At 34.3% G+C, this 13,708-nt stretch overlaps 1 protein-coding gene across 1 annotated transcript; it reads right to left on the bottom strand.

The window, feature by feature from the left end:
• Nucleotides 1–12,028: 12,028 nt before the first annotated feature.
• Nucleotides 12,029–13,668, bottom strand: LOC149910612 (uncharacterized). The gene is made up of 4 exons (XM_090108154.1): nucleotides 13,543–13,668; nucleotides 13,117–13,281; nucleotides 12,416–12,545; nucleotides 12,029–12,182 (listed from the first exon to the last, which is right to left on the bottom strand). The coding sequence occupies exons 1-4, from the start codon at nucleotides 13,621–13,623 to the stop codon at nucleotides 12,046–12,048; spliced, it is 513 nt and encodes a 170-aa protein (XP_089964280.1). The 5' UTR covers nucleotides 13,624–13,668; the 3' UTR covers nucleotides 12,029–12,045.
• Nucleotides 13,669–13,708: the final 40 nt, after the last annotated feature.

The following is a 13,708-nucleotide window of genomic DNA, read 5'->3' as shown; positions in this document are numbered from 1 at the left end:
GAGAAGCCACTTAGTTTGTCATATTGCTCCGGGGACCCTATTGCGTTTCATGTTAGATCCCCGCGTTCCTGTTATATGTTTTGGGATTATCCATCGTGGAGGTTTTAGTGCGTAAGAATCCCATATGCTTTTCCTCCAAAAGACAGAGTATATGATGAAGATTTCCAGTTTCCAAAAAACTTTATCATAATATAATATGTTTTTAATACAGTTCAAAACGGTGTTTTACCTTCGATTTCTACCTTTCTAACAAAGGTAAATTATTATCGATATACTTTGTACGGTTCTAAAACCTACGTTGGTAGGAGGTACATCGTTCATATCTTACCTGGTTTCCCATGCATCATTTCAAACGACAAAAAATTGTAAACATAAATGTGTCGTATTACGATGAATGGTTGTTCCTGTATTACGTTAAATCGTGGCTAGCTCTCCGCCCGCGACTTCACTCGAGTGCATTTCCGTTGTTCTGCTCTCAACATTTCCCATCCTTAAAAATCGGCATCAAAATTCTTTGCGTAGTTTTATTGATCTAAACATACTTAGGTACAGATAGCGTGAAGCGACTTTTTTATACTATGTGAGTTATTTTTTTATACATTTCAAGTTTCTGAGGCCGTATATACCTTTTTTATTCCCAGTCAATTTACGCCAACGTGAATTGTAATTCACGGCGTAATCTGTCTGGAAATAAGAGTAGAATTACTTTCAGATTTGATATCTATTCATGTTGGACAGGGAAATTTGTAGTTTGCAGCATAAATAAAAGCTTGTTAAAAATGTAAGCAAGCATCTTATCAATATTCGCGTTCTAGAAACAATATCGCTAGACAGTGTGTCTACACGGTGCGCAGGCATGAATGGCCGGTACCCCGCGGCTCGTGAGTTATGCGCGGCCCCCGGGGTGCGCCGCTGCTTTCACACCTCCGCCCGCGTGTGGTCTTGCTTTACGAGACGGGCTCGGCTGCTGCGCGCGCGCGGGATGCTGTGTGCAAGAATGGAATAATAAAGTTGCTAGAAAATATGCTCATAGATGAATTTGGGGATAATTTTTTGCATTTGTGGATGTCCGACTTAAAAAGATGCGCATCTTTAAGAACGACATTAACCGTAATGTTTTCCTAATTTTAGATTAATTTGTAACTAATTAAACAAACTGAAGAAGTAAATCAGTTAATATCAAAATATAACCTGGTTCAGCTGCGATGAGTAAAAAATATATTTTAAATATTTAGAATCTGCATATAGGTCCCGTAAAATAATAAAATATGACCTTTTCTACATCCGTAAAATCAAAGGGTAGTACTGTACACTGCACAAAATTGTTTGTCCATTTATTTCTACAAAAATCACCTCTTGCATACCGCCGTCCAAACCGCACCTAAATCTTGCTGCGTACTACTAGACGTCCAACGCGGCCGATATTATAATATTAGTCGCATTAGTGTGTATTACTTACACTTTGAAATTATTTTATTCCTCAGACTTATTACGACCTGCCGGCTCCCCGAGATACGATAGCCGCCGTGCTTTTTATTGGACAGGAAGGAAATTCTTACATTCAATATACTAATGTTATTTATTCAAATGTCCAGGAATATCGATCCGGTAAATGCGATGCATTTTATAGTAGCCACGAGACATTGGAGATATAATGTTTCAGAGTATAATGTGACGTCTAAATGTGACAGCGGTAGATTCATGGATGAGTTAGGAGTATGACTGAAATCTGAGACAGATTCATTGGTGTTGCACACCATCTAATCTTCCTTAAACCTTTCTTATTATGATTGACTATTTATGCCAAATGCAAATTAGGTACTGATTCAAAAGACGATTCGTATAAAAATAAGCTCATAGATGTCCTTGATGGTATTCTTTATAATATTTTTGAAGTGAAACTTTGAGAGTAAAATTTTATGGTCGTGTCATGGCAATAACGTCACGTCATGGAGTACGGTGACGTTTTTCTGTATCTTAGAACCTTGCCAAAGAAGTTTCACTTCTGACACATGTACACTGAACATATTTTTATTGGCTATGAAGAATATGATATGGAGATTGCTGGATGCGATTTTATTTGTTTTTCTTAATTAGGTATTTCAATTTTAGGGGCTTCTTAAAAAACAGTTAATATAGTATTCTACTCTCTACACTCGACACCTATAAAGTAACAGAGGTCTTTCTTCTCAATAGTAAAATTTACAATTACAAAATCGTTCGTCTCTTCTCATTTCCCATAGGAATTCCCCAGGTAGTTAGGTAGGTCCAAAATTCAGTCCCATAAAAATTTCGTGACTTAATTATCTAATGATTATACATTTAACTGGGTACGTTACGTGCATTATGCATCTTACGGTTTGCGGCTCGGCGGTTGCGTTAAGCCGCCTTATTTATCGCCGTCCCTCTGCCCGTGAGATATGCGGCCGCGGGAAATCACTGCGATTCTTTTATTTTATTTTTTTAAATTTCGAATGTTTATTTGGTGGTCACTCTATAGTTTATAGTTTTGATTTTTTGTGTTTATTTTAAGTGCGTATAATAATGTTGGTATGATAGTTCGCGTATAGAAACAAATAATATGATCACGTTGAACTACACGAGGTACGGTTACCTTGAAGCGTTTACAATATTATCAAATTAGTTGGTCGTTTAAAAACTCTTTTTTTGCTACTTTTATGGTTGCTCATATATTTTTCTGCAATAGTAATTATTTTATGTAATATTATTTGAAATTCCAAGAAAATATTTCATCACGCAGAAATAAAAATAAACAATAGCTTGAATAAGTACTTCTTATAAAAAACAAAACTAATGATTTCGCATCCCATTCTTGATATCGTTAGTCTTAGTAATGAATGCGGGAGTGCGGGGGCGTCGAGTGCAGGAGATTTATTGAACGGCTACTTGTATTTACTTATTTAGCATATATACAGATAATATATTTTATTTCGGACATTCGAGCCCATACTCGTTCATGTATGCATTATAATTTTTGGAATTTAAATTCCGATCTTTTACAAATAGAATAGTTCTAACGATTATATAGTTTCTGCGATTTTCTGTAAGAATCCTATAATTCATAAGTACACTAGGTATGTACCTATATCTATGAGAGAATAAATACAAATCAATTTGTTAGTAAAGCATGTGTAGTAACTAGTAAGTTCTTAGATTTTTTTTTTTTCAATGTAGGTATGTAATCGCCAATCCGTACCTACCAACTTACAAGTTACTTTCTTATATATATGTTACGGCTAAAGGTAGGTGAGAACATAAACTTAAGATTAGCCGGCTAAACTTAGGTTTATTATCGACGAGGTGTTAATGTTAGTTTGTTCTATCTTTAGCCGGCTAAACTTAAGTGTAACCGCAGGCCCGTGGCTAAAAATGTCGGGGTGGGTAGATTTGGTTATGTAAGGAACAGGGCGAGTGTTTTCTGGCACTTCGCCGGCTGCTGCCGCAGCACGCTCGCTGCGCTCGCTCGGCTCGTGCGGGTCTTAAGAGTTCTAACCTAACCTAACCTAGCCACCAGCTTTCTGCCCTGAGTCGGGGTGGGTAGATTTGGTTACTATAATACATGTAAGGAACAGGGCGAGTGTTTTCTGGCACTGTGCGGGCCCCTCAAGCCCTCCACCGGCCCGGCGCTAACCAAATCTACCCACCCCGACATTTTTAGCCACGGGCCTGCGGTTACACTTAAGTTTAGCCGGCTAAAGATAGAACAAACTAACATTAACACCTCGTCGAAAATAAACCTAAGTTTAGCCGGCTAATCTTAAGTTTATGTTCTCACCTACCTTTAGCCGTGACATATATACCCTTTAGCCTTCGCTTCTTTGGAATGAGGTAGTGTTCATGTAGTCAAATAATTTCAAAAATACGTTAATTTTTAATTTTTATATTTTAATCATAAATTAATACATACTATGCACACATCTCAAACCATAATTGAACTCCTCAGGCCTAGATATAATATTACAGCAGAGAAGATAGTGGGAAATATTACGAGCATATACAATCGGCGACAGGCGACAGCCAGAGAAATGACAGTGAAAAACGCGAACAACCCAAGCCCAGCAAGATTAAACCCCGTTCGTAGATTTCATTTGCAGATTTCATTCTCTTAGATTAAGTTGCTAGTGCGGCTCTTGGCTCATTGTTCAGTTTTCATGAGAACCTTATTGCATGCTAGTGGGGACGCTACTGTATCATACCTACGGGCTACGGCCAGTGTATAAAAGCAGGCCCTCTAGAGTGCAGCTAGGATATTTTTAATCTGTGCTTAAGGTTTAGCGCACACAGCACATTGTGTATGAATGTTGTAATAATAATATGTAGATACTTCCAATTGAGTAGGGATATGAAATAATTAAAATTGCCTTGTTATTTTTCAAAATATTATATCCAATTTATACTTACAATTGTTATGCCGCAAAAGTTGAATAAGTAAAACCAAAAACTATACACATACTTATACCTACGTTTCAAATTTACTCAAATAAAAGTAAAATTATTAAAAAAAAAATAACATATTTTATTATTTTTAGTTGCCGGCTTACATTATTGAGATAAACAAGATAATTATACACATAAGCAAAAATGTTAAATGAATATCAATTCAAAGTTCTACCTCACATCAACCACGACCAGAACTAATAATCACAACATCATAGTAGAGCTGAGTATCGATGTAACAGTTCAATACAGGCTGTACTGTTTAAGTGCAAGATTAATTGGGGAGCTATCCTATAATATCTCGCTAATAAGCACCAATATGTTAACCATTGTTAACGTAGCTGATAACAAGTTCCCCGTAAGCGCGGTAGGCTGGAGTATCGTGTTAAGACATTAAGCTGCTGTATGTAGATCCAATCTCGGTAAACAAATAGCGTCGCGCTCTGTAGGCGATTGAGTTATTACATCTTCCTGTTGGGCTACTTGTTTTTGTAGAATGCTTGTTTTATTAATTACGCGTCATAAATAATAAATATTTTATGTAATGCGATACGCAGGTACGATGCGGGCGATAGGACGCGACTCCATTGTGTCATTAGTCAACTTTTTATCGATGTATTGTTTTTCTTGTGGTCGTTTAATTTTTATTGATTTATTTGAGTGTCTTTGATGTGTTATATTTTTGGAAAATTGTAGCAATTGTAAAAATAGAGTAAATAATAAGGCCTGTTACTTAGTAGGTACTGAGTATTTTTATTGATTAAGTAAATTAGTTACATAAGTATGTTTTATAAAAAAGTTTAAATCAGAAATGGCAGAGGATCTACTATAACTAGGTATCCAGCATTTTACGTAACTAAACCTAAAACCATTGAATTTCAAAGATTTTAAATGTTTCGTAGCTTTTAACTAGATTTTCAAAACTTTCCCTTCTAGATCTTTCTTAGTAACTACAGTGAAATATAGTTATTAAACAAATATGAAACTAAAAGATCTAGAACCGTTATCTTGAGGCAAAGAAAATCTAGCATTTATATTTTAACACTAACGACGCTTCATTACAAGTCATGACTGTGCAGGCGAGGGTCTCGTTATTTCTATCGGGACAAACTTTATTTCGCATTTTATTATGAAACGTCTATTTATATCCTAAAGAAAAATATTTTTTTATTGTTTTAGAACAATAAAGAATATGCTATAACGTTATAATTTATTTTTTCTTATTAGTGAACGAAGTTACCTACTTACTTAAATTTTTTCTGTAATCGATTATAATTAGCTCTTATCAAAAATACTTTGTAATGTTAAATGTAATGTTATCGTATTTTCAGTAAAATAAGGAACTTATTCGTACGATAATGTATGTAGAGCACGTTTTGACTTTTTAGTCCGCGGGACTCCGGACTAGGTAGTTTTATAAATTATAACTATTGGAGTTATGCCATATTAATGATACCTAGTTTATATTCTCAATTAACACAGAGTTTCACATTATCTGTTTAAAGGAAAACAGGCGAGTGGCTAACTGTGACATTTAAATCACATAACATCGAAATCCATACTAATATTATAAATGCGAAAGTAACTCTGTCTGTCTGTCTGTCTGTTACTCAATCACGCCTAAACTACTGAACCAATTTGCATGAAATTTGATATGGAGATATTTTGATACCCGAGAAAGGACATAGGCTCCCTTTTATTGCGAAATATGTACGACGGGCGAAGCCGGGGCGGACCTCTAGTGTGTGAATAAATCATTCCCCGAATATGCCTAAGTGTAACCTGCGGGCTTCCCATACGAAATAAAATAATAATATGTATTGTACAAGTGAGACTCCAAGTTTGTCATTACCCGCCATTACCATTTACCGTCGCTAATATGCCACTGTAACATGACGAAATTATTTCACAAATTCCACACGTATTTTAAAACATACGTGCCTTAACATAACTGCGTGAAAGTATGTAATAATTTAAGTTTTTCATGTGGTATAAATGCCTCATCTTATTTCACATATAATATAGCTATCTACCAACAATAAGTAAGATTTATTTTATTTATTGATTTTTATTGCGATATATTCTCGGTTCATATTCTGTCATTTTTCTTCTTGACTAATATGAGTTGCAAAAGCAGAGCATACCTTCTTAAATTCAGTTTTGTGTGCTATCTTTATTCAGTTTAGAACATTTAATTTTAATTATTTGCTGGTAATTATAGCTAGTAAAATAATATACCATGTACCGTGCAATGGTAACTATTTCATTAATAATTTAATCTGTAGTATTGCTGTATACTAAATCTTAATGTTATTTATGCTACACACTTCTATTCCTATTATACCAATTTATAAAACTCGATTTTATTTAAACTTCTGTTTGATACTTTGAAGTTCAGTCCGAAGAGCCACAAAAAGCGATATTTTGACGCTATTAATACTAAAATAGTGATGGTTAACATTGATTAGGCACGTCACATTAAGACGGGGGTCTGAATCGCGACGTCCGAACACATGTCGATTTCAATCAGTCGATTAATGAACAACCTCACCACGGGTCCTCGACCGAACTCCTTTGAAATAAATGGATTCCGTTCTTAGCTTATTACTTTAGTTTTGGATATAGGTCATCGATTAGTCATAGCTTAGTATTGTGTTTTTGTTTTTGATTACGAATGTATCAGATTGTAGAGTTTGTGAGCGTACCTGCCTGTACGCTTTACATTGTATGTATACTGTATAGCCTATGCCTAGGAGATATCCGGAATACTTCATTAATAAAAACTGGGAATACTGTCACAATAACATTACAATTAGCTGTATCGATTCGATATATTTTAAGGTTAAATCATGTTTTTGAAAATAATACCAATACCATGGAATAAATAAGATATTTTCCGTTGTTTCAGATATCTCATCGGGTGTGTGACTTCAGCGATCGTTAAGGACAGACAAAAACTAGATATGAAGTTGTAAATTGTATAAAATGTTCAATCAAAAAATTATGTATTACGTTTTAATAATATTTCCATTGTTAATATGTATCATATAGTTTAAGCATTAGGTATTATGAGTTAGACGGATGTAAAACATCTGCATTAGTAAAAATTATAGAGTAGATAAAAAATACATTTAAAATGTGAATCTATAAAATAAATATTTTTATTAAATGTATTGTTTTATTTTGAAAAATATCCCAATGGCTACGTCACATGCGACGGACGTGCATAATAGGTATAACTTAGTCGAAATTTTTTAATAAAAGACAATTATTTTAAATATTATACTGCATTCGCAACAAGAATCATATTCATTCAATAACTTTCGGACCAATCCTCGAAATAATACTCTCAAAAAGGGGTATCTGTATTTTCCAAAACGTCAAACCGAAATCACGATTCGTTTCAGTCTCGCTTTGTCTCTATTAATGTGCACACGTCGTCACCCTCAGCATCACATTAAGAATAGATAAAAATGGTCCTGGTCACGCCTGTCTGTGTTATACGTCAAATTAATATTGAATTAATGATAGCTTGTTTTTATTAATTAATAACTTCTGGACTAGTGTTTTCTTTACCGATGCATAAACACAATAAGATTTCATAGAGCAACATGTTGACTACCTTATTCTTAGAAAAACTCCATCCCGAACCAAGCTGCTCGTAAAGAATGTTTGATTTTTTTTAATTTTATTTTACATACAAATACAAAATATTTAAAACTATTTAATTAGGTACATATTTATTTAAACCACATAATATTTTCATAACAGATTGTAAATTAGTGAGAAATTAAACTAAGATGCTTGTAATTTTACACATGTCGCACTCTTCAACAAAAGATCTTATCAAGAGGGCGTAAAAAGGAAACATGACTAATTACTACTAACTACCGCTACTAAACTATATTTTAATTCGCCGTTTTACAAAATTGTGTGTCCGAACAAATGAAACATTTTCATTACACTGCTGCAAATTCAACGCCTATATAACTTGTTGTCTTGTTATGAAGCAGCAATGGTTGTTGAATATAGTTTATGGTCGTGGCTTCGCTTTTGTATGAATGTTCATCGCGTGAGTTGTAGGGAACCGATGTTGGTAGTCGACATATGGGCATGACCGCTGTCAGGTGGTTTGGAGGGCACCTGTCAATATTTTGAAATAAATGAAGAACTGACATCTAGACACCCAACGGAGTTCCTTGGGGTCAAATCAACTTGAACTGTAATCTTTATATGTAGCTCATAATCAGACGGTGTACCGACCTATTCACCATTTCTGGAGAAATTATATTTTTACTAGTAGTTAACAACTTAAAATCAAACCAATGTCAATAAGCTGACTATGACTGTACAAAAACTACCTATATGATAAATCTTCTCATTTATTAAGCATTTGAATTCTATAAAACTAAAAATTAAATACTTACCTACCTAAACCCAAAATTAAATGAATCTGAAAATTATGTCTGAAGTAGGTTAGTATTAAAAATTTGTTAAATAGGTCAACACCATATCTATCCCAGCATTAATTCCCCAAGATTTCATATTCGTATCTGAGTCCAACGATCCAAAAAAACTAGTAAAACCTAAGTAATATTTTCAAACTTCAGACGTGTCCGAGATAAGTGCGTCCTCTCACAGCATTCAATTGTCGCTACGAATTCATTTCACAAACTCATCTTGTGAGCTCTGACTGGACCATAGATTACAATTCGATAAACTCATGGAAGTGACTCCATTTTCATCTAAAATTAGATGGCAAAAATCACGAATTCCATTTTTTTCTATTTGGTGACTTCATAGTAGAATTTAAAATTTGGGACAAATAGTTTTTAATACATTAGTTACATTAGATGCAGTACATTCAAATAATTTTCCTGAAATCGTTTTGCAATAAGAGATTGTTTTTAAAACACATACATTTACTTTAAAGCTTACCATTAGTCACTTAACCTTCCAAAGGCCGTCATATGAATCGCATACTGTGTATACAGTGAATTAAAACTGCAAAAGCCATAGTGAACCAAAGCGTGTCCGTTCTAGATGCATCTATTCCAGTGTCAGCGACGGCGGCGACGCGTGCCCGGAAGCGTCACGGCCGCGTGAAGACCGGAAATGGACAGGATGACCGGATCCTATCTCCGCTTGCCTACCTGCCGCCATGTTGTGACGTCACTCACTGTGAGATCGCTGATAGATTTTGGAACCGTTGTGTTGTTGGACACAAATCAAATTGTGGGGCTTTTGACGACTGAAAAAGGGTGAAATCACTTGACGGACTATTTACTTTTCTGATATTTCCTCGCATATTTTGTTAGAAATAAATAAACAAAACCTCTCCGACATGCATATACCAATAACTCGTGTATAAAATTGCATCAAAATATTTATTTGTACGTCATAATGCGTCAGAAGAAAGCACTGAGTGCTTCGCATTGAATGAATGCGAACGTAAGAAGCTTATATTTTCCAGGTAGAATTCCAAGAAGCGGAGATTTTTAAAATCCCCTAAGCTAGGCTCCATTCCGAGACGGTTTGGAGGCAGCATCTACCAGTTATCATTGCGAGAGTATATAATTGTTGGCAATTTTATGTCTCCATTCAACCCATGAATAGCAACCATTAGTCAGAGCACTCACTGCGCCCTCCTCAGCTAATAAGTGCATTTCGCTTTACAGGACTCCTTAGTGCCATTTACCTACGTAGTTTTTAAAATGCCCAGAGAAACCATTCCGCATAAGCTAAATTGTAATACGGATTGTTTAATTGACGCCATTAAGCTATTTTGTTGCTTGAGTAATTAATAAATGAGGCAGTATGGCGCGGCTGTAGCACTGTTAACATCGACCAATTATGTTTAATTTACAATTAAGGTATTAAGCTTTAAAATGTCTAATTTTTTATACATATTTTGTAATTTTTTTTTACAATAAGTTATAGATAATTTTTTACAAGTATAGGTACCTACTTACATAATTGATTACATAGGTATAATATAAGCTTCTTAATATTCAGCGTTAAGGGAAACCATGCTTTATATTGGCGCTGAAAAAACCTAGATGAAACATGAAATTGAACTATGTAGCTATTAGATATTCTTGTTTTTTTTTTTTTAATTAATGTTTTAAATCCATATTCATATCTACGCTAATAAGACGACTCTACACAAATAATAAGGACCCGTTAGTTAGTTACCCGCTTTTAAGGGATTGACGATAGGAATAAGGTGAGGTAAAGGAAACGGACCTCCATGTATGACTAGTTCTATCATTCTATTTCTTAAAAGAGATATTGAAATTTTAATAATGTTATGGTACTAATGTTATTGCATATTTTTTTTTATTCTGAGACAAAATACTCGCATTTAAAAAGGTGTGTCCTTGGCAGTTGATACGTGATAGCGATCGTGCGCACCGCCCAGTTGCGGCTTTCTGTGTTTTCTCATTCGTACACCAGCTGCTGTCGATCATTACAAGCTTAATATTTACCGTATCAATAATTACAGTAATCATTCCTTACCGGTAACGATTATCCCCTCTTAGGACCTATAGTTTTACTTTACATAAGGTACTTCAAGATTCGTATGTTCATATTACTTAGATTATTACGTTAACATAATATGTATTCCAAATTCCAATATACTATATAAAAATAACTGGCCAAGCCTGAGAATATTCGGTTAATATAAAATATCGGTTATATCGGTTCTGTGGTTTCAGCTATGAAACTTAGTAAGTATTGTTAGATGAAATCAAGAACGCACATCACTAGTCGCGGACACGTCCCCTCCCTAATGCTGGCAGATGTCAGTCGATTGCGCGGGAAGAAAGCAGTGTGACGCGACATTCCTTTTGGCTAGATTAAAAACTATTAATTCATTTATAGTCTTTTTAATTTCCTATTAGTATGGAGATACTTACTAAATATGTATTCGTAAGTATGGAGTCTCTTCGAAAAATATCTAAATTTTCTAGGTCCGTTGAGCTTTCGAAATAGATACCTACCTACATACATATACAATAAATTATTAGATACGAAAACAATAACAAAGCGACGTTAACTTTAAGTTCGAATAACTATTGATAACAAAAAGCAACATAACTATTGATAACAGCAGCATAAATTAATTAACAATAATTCTAAAATAGATCAACAAAAAGTTACACCTTCTCCTCAGCACATGATCGCGTGACAGTTCAGAGATTACGTAGCTACTTAATTGGCAATTTAACTTACATTGTACGAGTAAATCATTTAAATGATATTCTTCATTATTTCAATGGGTGTTATGCCACACAATGGCGGACCGAGGTAAGTCACGACTTAGTCCCGCGGGTGCCCACCTGTGCTCCCGAAATGAAAATTTAGTTATATTTTCTTAAATTTCAACTCATTATGGGTACACGACGGGATCGTGCATGGAGCGGCGTCTTTGAACATTTTCGGAATGCTGAGATTGCAGTATGGTTTTTGAATGGAGATTATTAATTTACGTTCACTGCCTGATGTTACGTATGGTAATGGCAAGTAATGAGTGTTGTTCCGCTGTAGGCGAAGTAAATTAAACATATTTAAATTTCATCACACTTATAATAAAGTGACAGAATCGGGTACATGTATAGCCTCTTGGGCGTTTTCGTGTTCATCTTCACCGCGGCAGTACAGCTTTTTTTCTAGTTTCACAACCTCGCTACGAACCAACATGATCACGTAGAATTGCATTGCTGAAATAAAGACAAGTTTTTTTAATTACATATTATGTATTTTGTAATTTTTACTACCTTATAAATAAAATTGAACTTATAAATAAAATTTTAATAAGTGCTCTACAAGTAGGTAAGTATGTAGGTAGGTACTTATTTACTGACTGATTATTTTCTTAAATATACATTGATGTAAAATACATACAAAAAAGAATACAACAAATTATGTTAGCAAAGTAATTGAAAATGCATACCTATAGCGAATAATGAGACAGCACCGTCAATATAAACTCGACGAGATATAAGAAAGAACGTCGGCACCAGAGCGGCCAGGGACGTCGTCACAGCGTAGTAGTTGAACAGACGTAACATTGAGAGATCCTTCTAAAATATACATGTATTTTTTACATATTATTAAGTAGGAAACTACAGTATTTCTGTAGGTTTTATGCTTAGTATGGCAATTAAAATTTGAACTGTTATAATAATTTTAAGTACCTATTGGATAATATTGTTATTTTTACCTACTTACTTTAATTAAATCCTATCTTATGTAGTCCTATCCTTCCTACTACATAGTAATATCAGTAATATTATAAATGCGAAAGTTTGGGAAGATGGATGTATGTGTATGTATGTATGTTTGTTACTCTTTAACGCAAATACTACTGAACCGATTACAATTAAATTTAGCACACATGTAGAGGGTAACTTGGATTAACACATAGGACAGGTTTTATCTCGGAAATCCCACCAGAACGGGAATAATGCGGGGTTTTTCTTTGAAAACACAGGCGAAGCCGCGGGTGGAATGCTATTAGTTATTAATATATTTTTTTATTAAAAGGGACACTTTACCTTAGATCTGTACCTACCTATTTTGTATATCAGTTCTTTTAAACAGAATGTTTAATTATAGAATAAAAAAATATCCATTAATATATTAATAACAAACCTGATAAGCGGCTACTAAAAGTAGAAAGTTAAGAATGACTCCCATCCCGAGTATACTGAACAAGATGGTAGAGGTCAGGACCTCCACTGAAGAATCATTCGTTAGTGTGTACTTCTGCATCTCTGTATTTATTACCAGTACCGCCACCGTTAAGACGAGGAAAATCTAAAAAAATCAGATGTTTTGCGCGAAGTGACAGTAGTACCCACCTCAACGCTTCGCTTATGAGGCGTGCAAAATAAAAACCAACTTTTTCACAAATAATAGGTGATTAGAAGTTTCTCGAACTATTCGCAAAAAAAAATCAAATTTTTGCCGCTTAATTACCTAGTTACAAAGAGAAATCAATCAGAAATATATTTTGAAAATCCAGAAAATTCCTATCATCATCATTTTTATTTTTTATAATTGGCAAAGAATACTTACTATATTTATGTATGCAAAAATTATAATACCAGACCGTAATGGAATACAAAAACAACACCTTTTTACATCTGGAACCTTCATTTTTAATTCAGTACAAAATCAATTAAAATCACCGCACACAAACTAATAACAAGTTGAATTAAATACGATTACGCAAATAACACTG

The sequence above is a fragment of the Colias eurytheme genome, chromosome 2 (assembly GCF_061535395.1).
Source record: "Colias eurytheme isolate Ceu_HAF_F1 chromosome 2, ilColEury1 Martin Lab GWU primary, whole genome shotgun sequence".
NCBI classification, from domain to species: domain Eukaryota; kingdom Metazoa; phylum Arthropoda; class Insecta; order Lepidoptera; family Pieridae; genus Colias; species Colias eurytheme.
The sequence above is the reverse complement of the archived record's forward strand: the minus strand, read 5'-3'. Positions and strand labels throughout refer to the sequence as shown.